This window comes from Lepus europaeus, chromosome 11 (genome assembly GCF_033115175.1).
Source record: "Lepus europaeus isolate LE1 chromosome 11, mLepTim1.pri, whole genome shotgun sequence".
Classification (NCBI taxonomy): Eukaryota; Metazoa; Chordata; class Mammalia; order Lagomorpha; family Leporidae; genus Lepus; species Lepus europaeus.
Window position 1 is genome coordinate 111,378,905 of NC_084837.1, and position 17,351 is coordinate 111,396,255.

General features: G+C 45.6%; 1 protein-coding gene across 1 annotated transcript in view; it reads right to left on the reverse strand.

Annotated features, from left to right (window-relative positions):
* ETFA (electron transfer flavoprotein subunit alpha) overlaps positions 1–17,351 on the reverse strand; it is an 83,105-nt gene that overhangs the window by 46,501 nt on the left and 19,253 nt on the right. The window contains exons 2-8 of the mRNA XM_062206395.1: positions 16,952–17,098; positions 14,098–14,179; positions 13,915–13,997; positions 10,893–10,992; positions 9,817–9,927; positions 8,097–8,198; positions 6,961–7,029 (exon numbers count right to left, since the gene is read on the reverse strand). Coding sequence (XP_062062379.1) covers positions 6,961–7,029; positions 8,097–8,198; positions 9,817–9,927; positions 10,893–10,992; positions 13,915–13,997; positions 14,098–14,179; positions 16,952–17,098 — 694 coding nt within the window. The remainder of the gene's footprint in view (positions 1–6,960; positions 7,030–8,096; positions 8,199–9,816; positions 9,928–10,892; positions 10,993–13,914; positions 13,998–14,097; positions 14,180–16,951; positions 17,099–17,351) is intronic.

Sequence of the window (17,351 nt, forward strand, 5' to 3'; positions counted from 1 at the left end):
AAAATTAGTCTGATGTAGATTTATTGAATTTTGAGTCCCACCTGTGGTTGCCCTGGCAGGGCCCGTGGGCCTGACATTCCCTACCCCCACACTAGGCTAAACAAACACCCCCAGATCCATTTCTGACTAGGATATCTTCAGTCACACTGGTTTGCTGGGATGTGACCCTACCCTACATCAAGGAGCATCTGCAGATGCCCCTGAAGGCAGATACTGCTAGGAAGAGCAGGATGCTCTGTGGATGAACAGGGTTCCTTAGCCCAGCTCCCACCATGGGAGGAACAGGGGATTTTCCTCCAGTTTTCACTGCAAGGACTTCTTAGAGCTCCTGAAGGTAAACCTCACAGAAGTGTGGGGTCTCCCACCAAAGGGTTCACCTGCAGTGTTTGGCACTGAGGCTATACAACTCTATCCTGGTTCAGGTTTCCCTACAGGAACCTGGGTTCCTGCAGAGGCTGCCTCGTTGGGGTCCTGCTCTGCTGAGCTGTGACTCTCACTGTCTCCCATCCTGGAGACGGTAGTTCGCCAAGAGCCCTCACGTCTCTTCTGGATCTAGCAAGAGTTGTTGATTTTTTTAGTTTTTCAGTTTTCTATTTGTTGTTAGGACAGAATGACAATTTCCAGGCTTCTTATATGGCAGATCAAAAGCCAAAGTCCTACATTCTAGTCTCTCTTAATTTGGAAATATTCCAGTACCCTGGCTTCCCAGTTCCTTGAACAACTCCCTTCCAATGATCTTGTCCTCCACCCCACCTGGGCCACATCCATACCTACAGCCCAGACCTTTCCATTACCCATGTCCTTGGTAATCTCCACTCCCAGTGTCTGTCTGACGTCGTCTTTCCAGCTGACTCCCTTTGTTCCCAGCTCCAACAACGCTCTGACCCTACTGGGCCCTACAATTCTAGTCACTGTCCCCCTCTGCCTACGTGTCCTCTTCTCCCTTTACACGCCTTCAATTCTATACTCAATTACTCTAGTCACTCCTCTGCTTGCGCCTTCATTTCCTTGCCTCTCCCTACATCATCACCCTGACTTGGAATGGAACAATTAGGCAGTCTCTCCACTGCTCCCCACCTCTGCTCGTGTAGTTCAGCATGACTGGAGAAAAACACTCCAGCACTCAGTGGTGGTAACAGGGCTCGACGCTAAGTAAACAGACCTTGATGCGTTCTGGCAGTCATACTAAATTCCCCTGGCCCTTTTATTGCCTGCCTCTTTCCGGAACTATAATCTCTACCTTTTTTCTCTCATCAAACTTCCTGAACCTCTTGAACACCCTTGCTCTCAGCTGCTGGCTTCACTTTCTACTCACTGAAAAACTGAAACAATCAGACGTGCTCCACCTACATCATCTGCCTCCCCCTTGCAGCTCTGTCCACCTTCTCTCTGCCCACTCTAGAATACTGTTCCAGGGGCTGGCGTAAGCCGCTGCCTGCAATGCTGGCATCCCATATGGGTGCCGGTTCTAGTCCTGGCTGCTCCACTTCTGATACAATTCCTTGCTGTTGAGTCTAGGAAAGCAGCGGAAGATGGGCTCTACACTCATGTAGGAGACCTGGATGGAGCTCCTGGTTCCTGCAGCCATTTGAAGAGTAAACCAGTAGCTGAAGATCTGTCTCCTCCCTCCCTCTTTCTCTATCTCTCTCCCTCTCTCTATCTCTCCCCCTGTAACTGTGCCTTTCAAATAAATAAATAAATATTTTAAAAAGGACACTGCTCTAGCAATTCCCCTTTCTCCCCAATGATTAGGTGCTCCCTCTGCACCTGAGCACTCCCATCAGGAGACACACACTCACATTACTATCTCATCCCACGCCCCCTCTAGCTGCTCCGCTTCCCTGCTCCCTCTGGGGTGGGTACTGTGGCACAGCTGACTAAGCCGCCCTTTGGGACACCTGCTTCCAGTATCAGAGTGCTGGACGGGTCCCAGCTATTCTGTTTCTGATCCAGCTTCCAGCCAAGGGGCCTGGGAAAGGCAGCAGATGATGGCCCAAGAGCTTGGATCCCTGCTCTCCATGTGGGACACCTGGATGGACTTCCAGGCTTCTAGCTTCAGCCTGGCCCCAGCTGTTGTGGGCATCTGGGGAATGAACCAGTGGATGGAAGGTCAGTCTCTCTCTCAATACCTATCTCTCAGGGCCAGTGCCGTGGCACAGTAGGCTAAGCCTCCACCTGCAGTGCCGGCATCCCACGTGGGCGCCGGTTTGAGTCCCAGCTGCTCCATTTATGATCCAGCTCTCTGCGATGGCCTGGGAAAGCAGTGGAAGATGGCCCAAGTGCTTGGGCCCCTGCACCTACATGGGAGACCCAGAAGAAGCTCCTGGCTTTGGATCAGCCCAGCTCTGGCCACTGCAGCCATTTGGGGAGCAGCACACAAAAGACAACACACAACATGCTGCTCAGTGTCCTCTCACAAAGTGAACGCAGCCGGATAACCACGACCCAGGCCACTCCTCTAAACCACCCAGGCTTCTCCTCATCTCTCCAGAGAAGCTGCTCACAACGTCCCCAGTGACCTCCGAGTGGCTGAAAACAGGGGTCCCTCTTCAGTCCTCATCTCCTTGACCTCTCAGCAGAGCTGATCCCTCTCTCTCTCAGTGAAACTCTTTACCTATGTTCCAAACCACAGTCTCTGTTCAGGCTTCCCTGCCGGACTCAACACTCCTTTTTTGGCCTTCCTTCTCCTCTTCTCGTTTTACAGTGTCTACGATTTAATCCCAGGAACTCTTTCATCTATACTCACTGCCACAGGTGATCCCATCCAGTCCCGTGACTTCAAATTCCATCTAAGCACAACTGAGTCCCACGTTTATATCTCGAGTCCCAACTTCTCCAATTAACTGTGCATTCCTATACCACCTGCCTAACTGACAGCACACAGGGGAGGAGGGCAACCTCAGACCCCTGGTAACAGCTCCTGATCTCTCCCTGGAAACTCTTCCACTTGAGGCCCTCTCCGTCTTGGCTCAGATGCCAAGATGATTTTTTTTTTTTTCTCACAATTCAAATCCAATCTGTCAGAAAATCCTGATGGGATTTTGGGTGTCATGGTACAGCAGGTTGTCACCACCTGTAATGGCAATAGCCCAGGTTGGAGTCCCAGTTTGAGCTCTGGCTGCTCCACTTCTGATCCAGCTCCCTGCTAACATGCCTGGGAAAACAGCAGAAGATGGTCCAAGTGCTTGGACACCCTGCAGCCCAACTGGGAGACCTGGATGGAGTTTTAGGCTCCTGGCTTTTGCCTGGCCCAGCCCTGGCCATTGCAGCCATAGATAGGGTGAGTAGATAGAACTGTTTCTCTGTGTGTCTCTCCTTTTCTGTCACTCTACCCTTCAAATAAATAAAATAAATCTTTGAAAAAAAAAGAAAAGAAAATCCTGACGGTTCCACCTTTGAATATTTGCCAAACTGGCCATTTTCCCCACATCTACTGGCACAATCCTGGAACAAGCTACCAAATCTCTCCCCTAGATGGTTGAAGTAGACTCCTAAGTGATCTCCCTTTACTGCACTTATTCCCCTACACCTTATTCTCAAAACCTAACACATTCTCAAAATGTGTTAGAAGGGCCAGCAATGTGGTATAGTTCATTAAGCCTCTGCCTGTGGCACCAGCATCCCATATGGGCAAGGGCTCAAGTCCTGGCTGCTCCACTTCCAATCCAGCTCCCTGTTAATGGCCTGGGATAGCAGTAGAAGATGGCCCACGTGCTTGGGCCCCTGCACCCATGTGGGAGACCCAGAGAAGCTCCTGGCTCCTGGCTTCAGATCAGCGCAGCTCCAGCCTTTGGAGTCTTTTGGGGAGTGAACCAAAAGAAGACCTCTCTCTCCGCCTCCTCCTCTGTCTGTAACTCTGCCTCTCAAAAAATAAATCTTAAAAAAAAAAAAAAAAGTGCTAGCGCACAGCACTCTTCTGCCCAAACCCTCCAGTGAGAAGCAGGCTCCCTGCCAAGGCCTCTGAGGCCCTGGGTGAACTGGTCCCACCACCTCCCCACCTTCTTTCTACTTTCTCTGTTGCACCTTCCATTCCCCTACTGGCCTCCTTGCTATTCTCCAGTACTCTGCTGGCTCCTCTGAGACTCCCCCTCAGCTCTCCACTCGTCCAGGCCTACTCCATCCATGGCAGTCTTCCCCGTCTATACTCCTCTGGTCTTCCTCTACCTGTTCCCTTAGTCTCCAGTGCACTCACACAAGGGTTCTTCAAAAAGTTCATGGAAAACAGAAATAAAAGTATTTTTATGTAAAAACATTTTGAAATCTATGCAAATTTTTTCCATAATATATACTTTAATGAGCTTTTTGAAGACCCCTCATAATGTATGACTTCAAATTTTTTATACCAAAATAAACTTATCTTAATTCTATTGTCCACTAACTTTTGAGGCACCTTCATATCATCTACTAATTTATTATGTTTAGTGTCTATGGTAAAAAAACAACCCTTCCAAAGGTATATTCACTCAATAACCCCAAAAGCTGTGCACAGTAGCTATGTGGCAGCAGGCATGATGTAAGACGATGATCCTGGGAGGAGGAGCGTATCCTGGACTATCTAGGTGGACCCTGAACGCCACTCCATGCGTCCTTACAAGAGGGATGCAGAGGGAGACCTGCTACAGACAGAGAGAGAAGGTGAAGTGACAACAGAGCCGAGACCGAAGCTGTGGAGCCACAAGCCCAGGAATACTGGGGCCATCAGCAAGCTGGGAGAGGAAACCGGCAGATGACATCTCCTGGAGAAAGCAGCGTCCAGGGTCAGCATTTTGACTTCAACCCACTTCTGTCCTCCAGAATTGTCAGAAATTAACTCTCTGCTGTTTTTTTTTTTTTAAAAAAACATTTGTGTATTTATTTGAAAGTGAGAGTTACAGAGAAGAGGGGAGGAGAAAGAGAGAGCAAGAGCGAACAAGCAAGCGAGCGAGAGAGATCTTCCATCTTGTGGTTCACTCCCCAAATGCCCACAACAGACAGAGACGAAGCCAGTGGGGTCTCCCGTGTGGATGCCAGGCTCCAAGCACTTGGGCCATCTTCTACTGCCTTCCTAGGATCATCAGCAGGGAGCTGGATCAGAAGCAGAGCAGCCAGGACTCAAAACAGCACTAACATTGGATGCTGCCTTCACAGGTCGGGGATTAACCTACTGCACCACATCACTGTTCCCGCCCTCTGCTGGTTTAAGTTGTCAAGTTTCTGATGCTTTATTAGAGTAGCCAAAGAAAACAAACACAGGGTCTATCTCATCCAATAGAAGCGTAATTTCTACAAGGGCATGGATTTTTGCTAATTCTGCTGACTGCTACCTTCTTAGCACCTAAAACAGTGTCTGCCATATGACAGACACATGATAAATATTTGTCCAGTGAGAGAATAAAACCAACATTATCAAGAAACACTATGCGATTATAAAAAGTAAACAACATGTATTTATTCAGGTCAAACAATTACTATTTCTATCAGTATACATATTACATAGCATAAAAGCATGGGAAAACCCTAGGAAGTTTTATGAGTTCACAAAACTCCTAAAGGGAGAGAAAGAGCACCTTTTTGTAAAAAGATATAGTCAAATGTAGTTGTATAATTAAACTAGACAAATATTTGATGTTTCTACCCCCCCACACACACACATATCATTCCAATCTCATCAGTGTAACTTTAAATAATAGCTTCCATGTTTCCTACAAATGGTTACCTAGAACTTTAAAATAATTTTAAATATATTTTTGGCCGGCGCCGTGGCTCACTAGGCTAATCCTCCGCCTTGCGGTGCTGGCACACCGGGTTCTAGTCCCGGTCGGGGCACCGATCCTGTCCCAGTTGCCCCTCTTCCAGGCCAGCTCTCTGCTGTGGCCAGGGAGTGCAGTGGAGGATGGCCCAAGTGCTTGGGCCCTGCACCCCATGGGAGACCAGGAGAAGCACCTGGCTCCTGCCATCGGATCAGCGCGGTGCGCCGGCCGCAGCGCGCCTACCGCGGTGGCCATTGGAGGGTGAACCAACGGCAAAGGAAGACCTTTCTCTCTGTCTCTCTCTCTCACTGTCCACTCTGCCTGTCCAAAAAAAAAAAAAAAATTAAAATAATTTTAAATATATTTCTGTCTGTATGAAAAATTTATACTAGACTACCAAAAAGGAAAAGCTAGCATATCCCTGAATCTGAATATGCTAGTTGACAGGTAACAGTTCATTATTTTTTAAAAGAAAAAAAAAAAAAATCTTAAGATTCAGCAAGCGTAAAAGTGCCACATAAATACTAAGGAAAGTACTAGGACAGCCTATCCTCCCTAAATGCTAGACCATTTACTTGGAGCCTAAGCAAAACTGTTTCATATGGCTGGCGCCGCGGCTCAATAGGCTAATCCTCCGCCTTGAGGCGCCGGCACACCGGGTTCTAGTCCCGGTCGGAGTGCCGGATTCTGTCTCAGTTGCTCCTCTTCCAGGCCAGCTCTCTGCTTTGGCCAGGGAGTGCAGTGGAGGATGGTCCAAGTCCTTGGGCCCTGCACCTGCATGGGAGACCAGGAGGAGCACCTGGCTCCTGGCTACGGATCAGCGCGGTGCGCCGGCCGCAGCGCGCCGGCCGCAGCGGCCATTGGAGGGTGAACCAACGGTAAAGGAAGACCTTTCTCTCTGTCTCTCTCTCTCTCTCTCACTGTCCACTCTGCCTGTCAAAAAATTAAAAAAAAAAAAAAACTGTTTCATAGAGAAAAAGCGAGGACCACAGAAATCCAAATACTCTATAGCCTCAGTGACTTATACCAGGGTACTTCAAAGTTTGTGGGAAAATGGGATTTAAAACGTAGGTTTACTCTGGTACAAAATAAAAACTGAAATCCATGCATGGTGTTTTTATAATATCTACTTTCCATACACTTTTTGAAGACCTCGCATGCATAAATGAAAAATAAAGAAAGGGCATCTGGACAAGAAGGGAACATCTCCGTACTCAGAAAAGTGATTTACCTGCAGCGTGCAGTTCATCTGCCAGGTCATACAGCAACTTGAAGTTCTCGCCACTCTTCAAACCCCGACCTCGTTTTGAAATGGAAGAAACAAAACAAGTTCGGTAAACACACTCCCTCTACAAAACTCACTTTTCTGTACACCTGAGTGAGTTTTCATACTACATAATGAAGCATGCCACCTCCTCTGTACAATCTTTCAGCGTCTCCTGTGACACTGCTCTGCTTCTCTTACCAAGCATTCGACACTACCACAAGTAATTAGCTAGTTAACTAGTGGTGTGACCTTTAATAACAATTTTTCCCACTAGAACAAAAACCTTTTGATTGCAGGATCTGTATCTATCTAGGTCACCACCGTATCTGTGGTATTGCGCAAAAGTCTACATGCAATAAACAATGTCTAGGTCAGGTCTGTGGGTGGGAGCTGTCCCACAACACTTTAGATTCATCCACAGCCGTTTCATTTTTGTTTTCTCAGCACTGGCAACAGGCCTGTCATGGATATGGATATCCATTCTGTGTAAGTGTAAGGAAAAAACAAATCAGATATACTTTTCAAGCTTAATTATTTTGTTTGATGTTTAATTTAGAAACATTTTTAAATCATAGTCTGTATTTTCCAAGAAGTCAGCAGGCTATAAAAAGTCTTTTTAGTTGTTGTTGTTTTGTTTTCTAGATAAGGAGCATGATATATGAAAAACAAGCACATCTTGGGCAATATTAACTGGTCTACATTAAACGTGAAGAAACTTCGAGGAGCTATCCAGAGGCCTGGATAACCCTGGAAGTCTCGGAATACAGAACGAAGGATGGGAATGACACACAGGAGGCCCAGGCTCTGCAACTCCTTCCCTCACTCGGAAGACACGGGTACCCCGGGGCAGAGCTGTGGCGGGGAGCTTTGTGCCACGCTCCCCCTGCTGCCAGTGACACAGACGTGCGCCAGAAAGCCAAAGGGTGTATCATGTTCATCACCGTGTCTTCCTAACCGGGAAAACTTGCAACTTACTGACTTTTCACATTTGGAAACAAACAAACAAACAAACAAAACACCTGTGCCCCTGTAAGATAAATACTTTAAAAAAAGGAAAGTATTGTAAGCCTCACACTGTTTAAAATTAATATTCCACTTACCACCAGAGACCACTACTTTGGCACCGGTTAGCTCTGGTCGATCACTTTTGGTTAGTTTCTGTTCGAGCCACTCCGATAGTCCCACTGGTGAAGTACTTGAAGCTGCACACAGTGACACATACAATCAATGACTGTGGTTTCAAGTTCTATCAAGATAACTATTTTTAAGACAAGTCCGTGAGTCCATGAACTTTACGTTTGTTAATTACTGTGAATTTTCTGTGCTCTGAATCCCATTTTCTCTGCTCAGAGAGACTTCAGGCAACTATTCCAGCCTTTGCCACATGAGCTGTGTGACTTTATAGAAGCCACTTAATTCTATAAGCCCATGTGTAAAAGCTAAAATATACTATGTTGGGTTCAAATAAAATGCTATGTAGACTGGAGTATAATTAACACCTTCTATACATTTACTATTATCACATTCTTTTATTATATAAAATTGCCCAAGTAACAGGAAACAATGACAATAGAGTAATAAATCCTAACATCAATATAACAGATGAGTCTTAACATATCATCTCCCTTCCACTCCCTTCAAAGCAACCAACCTACTAAGATGACGTGAAAAAGACATTATACATTTTGTATAAGATTTGCATTACCATTTAGATTGTACTTTGAAGTACTCTACATTAAGACATTTAACTGAAGGTCATCTTTTATTCTAAATCTAATACAATCTATGAAGACAAAAACATAAGCAATCAAAAGCCTGGGTGGGAGTCAGGGAGGCACTGTGGCATAGCAGAGGCCTCTGCCGCCTGTGACACCAGTTCGACCCTGCTGCTCTGCATCTGATCCAGCTCCTTGCTAATGCAACTGGAAAAGCAGCAGGAGAAGGCCCAAGTGCTTGGGCCTTTGCTGTGCACATGGGAGAACCAGATGGGAGTTCTTGGCTCCTGGCTTCAGCCTGGCACAGCCCTGGCCATTGAAGCCAGATGGGGAGTGAACCAGCAGATGGAAGGTCTCTGTCTCTCCCTCTATCACTCTTTCAAAATAAATAAATAAATCTTAACAACACAACACACATACACACACTCCAGGGGTGAGCATCTGCCCTGGTGGTTAAGATACCCACCACATCTTATTTTAGAGTGCCTGGGTTCAAGTGCTGACTTTTTTATTTTTCCTAAAGATATTTTATTTATTTGAAACTCAGACTTAGACAGAGAGAGAGTGTGTGTGTATTCCACCCACTGGTTCATTTCACAACTGGCCAGAACAGCCAGAGTGGAGCCAGGCCAAAGCCAGGAGCTTTATCCAGGTCTCTCACATGGGTGGCAGGGGCCCACGCACTTATGCATCTTCCAGTGCTTTTTCCCAGGCATTAGCAGGGAGCTGGATGGGAAGTGGAGCAGCTGGGACATGAACCAGTGCCCGCCTGCGATGCCGGCATAGCAGGGAGCGACTTTACCAGCTACGCGACACCACCAGCCCCCCGACTCCACTTCTGATTGCAGCTTCCTGACAATGAGCACCCTGAGAGGCAGCCAGCGATGGCTCAAGTGGTTGGCTCTCTGCCACTCGCACGGGAGACTTGGATTGAGTGACTGGCTCCTGGCATTTGCCTGGCCCAGCCAAAGCTGTTGTGGGCATTTGAGGAATAAACCAACAGATAGGAGTGCTCTCGGTCTCTCTGCCTCTCAAATAAATAAACACAAAATAAAAATTAAGAAAAAATAAAAACAACAAGCACCAACTCTCCAGATGCACTCACCATTTTCTGAACTGGCACTGCCTCCACTTGTCGCCGCAGCTTCAAAAGACGTTCCCCGGACAGAGAACACCTTCACTTTCTCATCGCACTTCACCGTACACAAAGCATTTCCTGAAACACACAAGTGCAACAAGATAAGCGTTCCTTTGAGGCTCAGAATTTACTTCACAAAGACAAGGCAGGGAATATCTACTCTATTATTTACTGGGAAAACAGAAACATAAGAAGTGAATATCTGTATAACCCTGCATGTCTTTAAAAACAGGATAGGCACTGACCCACCCAGAGACAAGAGGCTGGGACAGGCAGCACGCCAAGAAGGAGGTGCATTCTCCCTGACAGGAACAGGAACAAAGCTCCCTCTCCAAAAACTGCCATCAGGAACCCAAACCCATGAGCTACAACAACTTAATTAAGAGCAGCTACCATACAGGTTAGAAACAGAGTATACGCGAAAACATAATGGGACGTAAAGAGCAAGTCCGGATGCATTACAAGTTTAAAGGATTTGAGGCATTTGTCGTGAAGTAGCAGTCCCATTAAGAGTGGCCTCAACAATGACCAAATGTCTCCCCTTAAACAGAATGGAAGATGAAAGGCCTGATTTGGGAACATAAAGCTTTAATCAGGAAGCAGAGTCCACTGCCTTTTCCAACCCCACTAGAGACCAGTGTGCTTAGCAAAAGATCAGTCAACTAAACAGACATGGAAATGAATTTCAATGCATATGAAGATCAAGTAAGAGAACCAAAGATTAAAATTGTTATAAAAAAAAGTCTGCCTTTCCAGGTGCCACTTATAAAATACACTGAATCATGAATCTAATTTGTATTGACCACTGGAAAAGCCTCACTCTGCAAACCGAGTGAGCAGCGGGAAAGCACTGTGTCCGGCTTCCCCAGAGGGACAGCCACGTCACAGTCTAGCCCAGCCTGGGCTAAGACTGCGCTCCGGAACCTTCAAGAAGGTCTACTCAAAGCAACTGCATGGTTCTCTTGAAAAGCCTGTCTTCAAAATTGATTTCTGCTCCGTCCTGAAAGGTAACGAGTTGGGAATTATCGTCCCTGGGTACTCACCTGCGTAAATGGTCCTCACAAACGTGTCGGGGGACTTGATGGCAATGATGTCAGAAACCGGGGCAACATCAAGTTTGGCCGCCACTCTGGGTAAAAGGTTCTAAAAGTAAAACAAACAGTGAGTTACACACATCCATACTAATGGACGGCTATAAACCATCAGCTGTGACATCTTCTAAATGCATATTCCGCAGAAAATTTAATTCAAGTATTTCATATTTCACGTGTATCTTTGGACATACTATGACTTCAAGCACAGCTTTTTGGATAGCCTTTGAGACTGAGTGGGTGCCCACCATTACTCTAATTATGTAAAGAGTTTTCAGATTTAGAGTAATAAGCCACCTTAATTCAATATACTGAACTATGAAATATGACATTTGCTTTAACAAACATTAATTACCAAGTGTGACAGTTATGGATTGCTGAATTTAGCTAAGAAAAAATTTAAACAAGTAATAAAATTCTCAGGTACTATAAAGGACTAGACTTGTATTTATTTATTTAATGTATAGGAAAGAAACAATTTCAAGCAGACATTTCACCTTTTGCTGAAATTGATGTTGCATAAAAAAGATCAAGACCAAGGGCAAGCACTTGGCGCAGTGGTTAAGACGCTGCTTGGGACTCCCACATTCCTTCCTTATCAGATTCAAGTCCCAGCTCAGCTCCTGATTCCAGCTTTCCGTTAATGTGCACCCCGGGAAGCAGTGTGATAGCTCTGACACTTGGGTCTCTCTGCCACCCCTTGGGAGAACCTGCATGAGCTCCCGGCTTCTGGCTTCGGCCTGGATCAGCTTTAGCCTGGTCCGTGACCAGCTGTCGCAGGCGTTTGGGGAATAAACCAGTGGAGGAGATCAATATCTGTATCTGTCTCTGTCTCTCTGCCTTTCAAATGAAATAATTTTTTAAAAAGATCAAAACTAACCTGAAAAACAGCCTGTGTGGTATATATAAAAATGGCAACAAAAAATGCTCATGTGTTTACTTATATATGCAAACAACATCTCTGGACTAGATCCACATGTCAACGCCTTTCTCACCCAGCCTCAGCTATTCTGTCTGACAAAGGGGAAGACAAGCCACAAGGATGCAGTTCTGTGGCTGTCGGCTCTGGGACAGAGAAGTCAGGGAGTGAACACATCCGTGCCCTCCGGACTCCACCGAACTGTAACCAAAAGGGTGAAGTGTTACTCTTTATTGCACAAATGGATAAGCTGATGCTACCTCCTAGGCAGAGCCTGACTCCCTAGCACCTCCTGAAGGTGGTTAGTGACACTGCCCAGAGGAGCACACTCTCCATCTAATCTTACCCAGTTCCTCTCCCCTCTCCACCCTCACACCCTCTCTGTTCTGAGAATTCCACCAGTGTCGTCTGATAATCACTCCTTTATTCTGCATCCTCCCAGAAGCAGGTACAATTGCATTATAATAATTAGCATTTTGTTTTAAAAGAATTTGTTAATACACATAAGTTAAGTGTTAATACACAAAAGGTCTATTTTTCGGGGTCTGGTCTCTCATCTGAATGTCCTGAGACAGAAATCCATCTATTTAAAAAGACACACAGGGTTGGAGCTGGCATTGTAACACAGCAGGTGAAGCCACTTTGTGCAATGCCAGCATCCCATACGGGCACTGCTACTCATCCTATATGAGTCTTAGCTGCACCACTTCCAATCCAGATCTCTGCTAACGCACCTGGGAAAGCAAAAGAATATGGCCCAAGTCCATAGGGGCCTGCACCCACATAGAAAACTCGGATGGTGTTTCAGGCTCCTGGCTTTGGCCTGGCCCAGCCCCCGTCTTTAAGCCCATTTAGGGAGTCAATCAGCAGAGGGAAGATCTCTTTCTCTATCTCTCCTACTCTCAGTAACTCTGCCATTAAAATAAGTAAATAGATAAATCTTAAAATAAATAAAATGTATGGGGCTGACGCTGTAGCATAGAAGGTTAAGCCTCCACCTGCAGCGCCGGCACCCCAAGTAGACAGACTCTGGCCTTTCCAAATATCGTCAACACAGCATTGTTGCGAGCCACCACTTTGAGTCCCAGCTACTACACTTCCGATCCAGCTTCTTGCTAATGAACCTGGGAAGGCAGCCAACCATGATCCAAGTACTTGGGCCCCTGTCACACATTTGAGACCCAGAGAGAGTTCCTGGCTCCTGGCATTGGCCTGACCCAACCTTAACTGCTGCAGCCATTTGGAGATTGAACCAGTGATGGAAAATTTTTCTGTCTTCCCTCTCTCTCTGATACTTTGCCTTTCGAATAAATAAATAAATCTTCCTGGGGCTGGCACTGTGGCATAGCAGGTAATGATGCCGCCTGTGACCCTAGAATTACATATCGGTGTCAGTTTGCATCCTGGCTGCTCTACTTTCGATCCAGCTCTGTGTTAATGGCCTGGAAAAGCAGCAGAAGATGGACCAAGTGTTAGGGCTGCTGCTACCCAAGTGGGAGACCCAGATGAAGCTCCTAGCTTCAGCCTGGCCCCATCTTGTCTGTTGCGGCCATCTGGGGAGATAACCAGTAGGTGAAAGATTTCTCTGTCTTTCCCTCTCTCTCTGCAACTGACTTTCAAAGTAAATAAATAATTTTTAAAAAACAAACCAATAAATAATTATCATTAGCCACCCAAATAAACCATTTCTTAAAGGTTACAAACATTCATTCTCTCTCTCTTTCACACAGACACAGAACCTAACACTATTTCTTAAACAAAGATAATTTTGAAATAGTAGCCTACAGAACATTTTCTCCAAGGCAATATTTGAAAGCCTAGAACTGGCATGACAAAATCTTGAAAGATCAAAGAGTTTTATCTCTTTGACAAAATTTGAAAATCTGGAAATGGCATTTTTAACAGAAATTATGATAAACACCTTCAAAGACTATCACATTAATTCAAATAAATCTGGACGGGCTATCAAAACAAAGTCTGTGGTGCGTCTCTGGCGCAGTGAAACCTAACCCTTCCGGGGAGTGACATCAGACTCCGCGTTCCCAGCCTTCTCACCTTTCCAAAGGCAGATGCTCCGGCACAGATGTGTGTGTAATTGAACTGCTTCTGCGTTGCCAGAATCAGTGGCGTCAGCTCCTCTGAGGACGAAACACAGGATGAAACCTGCTTCAGCCCGTGTTCACACGCACACACTCAGGCAGGATCCAGACACCACATCCTTCCCGCCGCTAACCTCACCTGGGAGGAGGCCTTTGTACGCATCATGCTGCGCCACCAGCACTTTCGTGACACCTTCCACTTTACAGAGATCTTGAGCCACCTGCAATTAAAATATAAGTTCCTAACTGTACGCATAAGAAATATGCAAAAAGAGGAACCATTACAAATACCAACAGAGCACAAAATCTTAGTGTCCAACTATGAAAATCATTTTTATTAGCGAAAGAACAACCTACCAAGGAATTTTTAATTCCACAACAAAGAAAATCTTACATCAACTGATTATTTTTTTTTTTTTAAACAGGCAGAGTGGATAGTGAGAGAGAGACAGAGAGAAAGGTCTTCCTTTTTGCCGTTGGTTCACCCTCCAATGGCCGCTGCGGCCGGCACATTGTGCCTATCCGAAGCCAGGAGCCAGGTGCTTCTCCTGGTCTCCCATGCTGGTACAGGGCCCAAGGACTTAGGCCATCCTCCACTGCCTTCCCGGGCCATAGCAGAGAGCTGGACTGGAAGAGGGGCAACCGGGATAGAATCCGGCGCCCCAACCGGGACTAGAACCTGGTGTGCCGGCGCCGCAAGGCAGAGGATTAGCCTGTTAAGTCACGGCGCCAGCAACATCAACTGATATTAGTACCTATGGACTTTACATAGCGCTACTAAAAAAGATTTTAACAAAAATTTCTGCCTTGAAAAAAAAAACCAGTGCTAACCGATCAACCAATGTGGGTACGGCTGTTTACGCAAGTTCAGTTGTGGACTGTGTTCTTTCCCTTTGATTCAATGCAAGCTAAGTTCATCACTTCAGAAATGGTGAAAATGAGCTGCTCCCAACAACACACCTAGGACAATTCAGACTTAGGGTTTCCTGCAGGGAAAGAGCAGACTTAACCATCCTGTACTCTACTGCGCTTTATTTGACAACAATTTCCGCTGATATTAAAATGTTTAACTCTGAGCAAGACAGAAAATCTAATGCTCGTAAACAACCCCTTCAAGTACAGAGTCCTGCCCACAAACACACGAGGAACTTCAGAAGCCCACAGAGGGCCAGGCTTTGGCACAGCAGTTCAGATGCCACCATGCTGGAGTGCCTGGTTCAAGTCCTGGCTCTGCTTCTGATTCCGGCTTCCTGCTGCAGTGCACCCTGGGAGGCAGTAGGTATGGTGTGAGCGCTTGTCCTGCCACCCGTGTGGGGAATACGGATTGAAATCTGAGCTACCATCTCCCACCTGGCCCAGCCCTGGCTGCTCAGGAGAAAACGACACTCTCTCTGTCCCGCTCTTGCTCTCTCTGTCTCTCTGCCTTTCAAATAAAATGAGGAAAAAAAAAAAATAAAGCTCATGGGAAATGAAATTAAAAGATGTTCACTTTGGTGCAAAAAGTTTTGAAGTCCATGTGTATGATGAATCTTCAAATAGTTTAAAAAAAGCTATGCAAGTGTTTCAAAAATGTTTTTTTTGCAACAGAATAAACTTATCTTTCAACTCTACTGTTCCATGAATTTTTTGGTATACCCTCATATATGTATCTATGACAAATCAAAATATTTCCCATTTTAATTCCTCGCTTTCCTTGTTTGGAAGGGCTCAGAGGCCCTCTATTATGGCTTCATCTGTACTTGGCTTCTCTAACTCGAGCAGAATTTCCAACTAAGAAACACAGTTCACTCCCATGTAGCTGTATAGCAGTGCAGGATACAAAAACATACAGAATTTTCCAATCTCAACTTTTTTTTAACTGGCAAAAACTTCCAGCATTATACAGAAGAATCACTTGCTGTTTATGATAAATGGCTAAAGAAACAGTGGAAAACTGAAATTGCTTGTATCACAAACATCTTTATACAGGTACTGGTCACTTTAAGATTAGAATATGACATAACAAGATTATAACTAAGCAGATTTCAAATATTTCAAAGTGATAGGATAATTATTTAACATCATAGCAAAACAAATCCAAAATCTGTATATATCTGAAAATGAAGCAACCGTGAAAAGATAGCTTAGTCATACCATCACACATCATGCCTAACATCAACTACATGACATTCAACAGTGTTAACAGAAATGATGCAAACAATCCACAAACCAACCCTGAACCTGCTGCAAGGACACCTTCTTTTAAAAATGCAGAAGCAACTCTGACACTGGGAACCTATGTACCACAGGCTCTGCACCTTAGTTTAATGAAGTCTTCTAGAGAGAACACTCTCTCCACATACAACCCCTCCGTGAAGTCCAAGGCCACAGCCACACAGCGGGCAACTCCCTTCTGCAGTGAGAGGGAACGGTGGCTCAAGCTCAGTAAGCAACTGAAGTGTTCATCTGCACCACAGCGGGGACGCAGACCCTGCGCCTTCCAGGGGTTACAGCACCTCCGGGGGTTGGCTTCCAAAGCTGTGGTTGTCATATTTAACAACAACCAAGAGCATCTTTTAGTACCAGCTATAATTTGGTAAAGATAGACCTTGCTTTTGACTTGTTCCACTAAGTAAAAATTAACACCCACGACACTTTGTTCGATTTACCTCTTTTAGGAATTAGAAGCAGTTATATTCATCAATACAGAAAGGGGGTTGGCTATTAAGCTCTAAGAAGACTCCCATATTATCACTCTACTTGGTACCTGATGGCACATGAGGATGCCAATGGAACTAAATCAAGCTTCCCACCTCATTTCAAAAGAAAATGCTTAGTGAGCACACCCTTCAGCTCCTTTTTCACACACAGTTAACGGTTCTAACGCTGGCCATTTAAGGAGGATTATAGCCCTGCCTGGGTTATAGTCCTTTTGGCATAATTCTCTGTTGCCATCTTTCCCTGTCTCTTGATGGAGATTACATTTGCTTCTGCTGACCTTAAAAATTTCTCACCTTGTCACATTTGGTTCCAGCCACTAAGCAGGACACGTCACCTCCCAGACGCCTGGCTGCAGTGATGGTGTTTAAAGTAATGGGTGCTAGGGAATCATTCGCGTGCTCGGCTATTACCAGAGTACTCTGAAATCGCAGCAGTGAGGCCTAAACAGAGGGGAAAAATTGAAAGAGAAAAAAAAGAACTTTACTACAGGTTTTGTTACTTGTTAGGAGTGTGTGCTTGCAAGACAACTATTTTGTACACAATACTCAGTTCTGTAACAGACTTAGGGGTGCATGTTTGGCACAGTGGCTAAGCTGCTGCTTTGGATGCCCACATTCCGCATCAGAGTCACTAAATCCTAATCCCAGCTCCTCACCCAATTCCGGCATCCTGCTAATGCAGACCCGGGGAGGC